Consider the following 1,026-nt stretch of genomic DNA (forward strand, 5'->3'; position numbering starts at 1 on the left):
GCTACATGGAGTGCCAATCTCTATTATATCTGATAGAGGAGCTCAATTCACCGCGAACTTTTGGAAGTCATTTCAGATGAGTTTGGGGACGCAAGTGAATTTAAGCACAACCTTTCACCCTTAAACGGATGGTCAGGCAGAACGTACAATCCAAACACTTGAGGATATGTTGCGAGCTTGTATATTAGACTTCAAAGGTAGTTGGGATAATCATTTGCCGCTTATTGAGTTTGCTTACAACAACAACTACCATTCAAGTATCAGAATGGCACCTTATGAAGCATTATATGGGAGAAAGTTCAGGTCACCGATCGGATGGTTTGAAGCGGGCGAAACTGCCTTATTTGGGCCAGGAGTTCATCAAGCTATGGAAAAAGTTAAGGTGATACAACAACGATTAGCAACAGCTCAAAGCCGGCATAAATCATATGTAGATAATAGAAGGAGAGGACTGGAATTTTTCATAGGAGATTGGGTATTTTTGAAGGTATCCCCAATGAAAGGGGTAATGAGATTTGGTAAAAAGGGGAAGCTGAGTCTGCGCTATATAGGGCCATACAAAATTATTCGAAGAGTTGGTCAAGTCGCGTATGAGTTAGAGCTACCTCAAGAGCTCTCAACAGTCCATCCAGTATTTCATGTCTCAATGCTTCGAAAATGCATAGGCGACCCATCTCGTATCACTTCTACGGAAGATGTACACGTTACAGAAGATCTCACTTACGAAGAAGTACCCATCGCAATTTTGGATCGACAAGTTAAGAAACTAAGAAATAAAGAAGTAGCTTATGTAAAAGTACTATGGAGAAACCAACAAGTTGAAGAAGTTACATGGGAGACGGAAGAAGCAATGAAGTACAAATATCCTCATTTATTTCAATCCGAGGAGAAGGGTCAAAGTGCAAAGTTGAGACAGTAACAAGTAAGTATAAGTCTGTGCGTATTATGTGGCTAACAGTAGAATTCTACATAGGTTTGATTGAACTTGATTGGAGCTGAATAATTAGGCAAACATTCGTGGACGAA

General features: G+C 40.3%; 1 protein-coding gene across 1 annotated transcript; it reads left to right on the top strand.

The window, feature by feature from the left end:
• Nucleotides 1-265: 265 nt before the first annotated feature.
• On the top strand, nt 266-919 carry LOC125863739 (uncharacterized). Its single transcript, XM_049543757.1, has one exon. It carries the CDS (start codon nt 266-268, stop codon nt 917-919), a length of 654 nt encoding a protein of 217 aa, XP_049399714.1.
• Nucleotides 920-1,026: the final 107 nt, after the last annotated feature.

This window comes from Solanum stenotomum, chromosome 5 (assembly GCF_019186545.1).
Source record: "Solanum stenotomum isolate F172 chromosome 5, ASM1918654v1, whole genome shotgun sequence".
NCBI classification, from domain to species: Eukaryota; Viridiplantae; Streptophyta; class Magnoliopsida; order Solanales; family Solanaceae; genus Solanum; species Solanum stenotomum.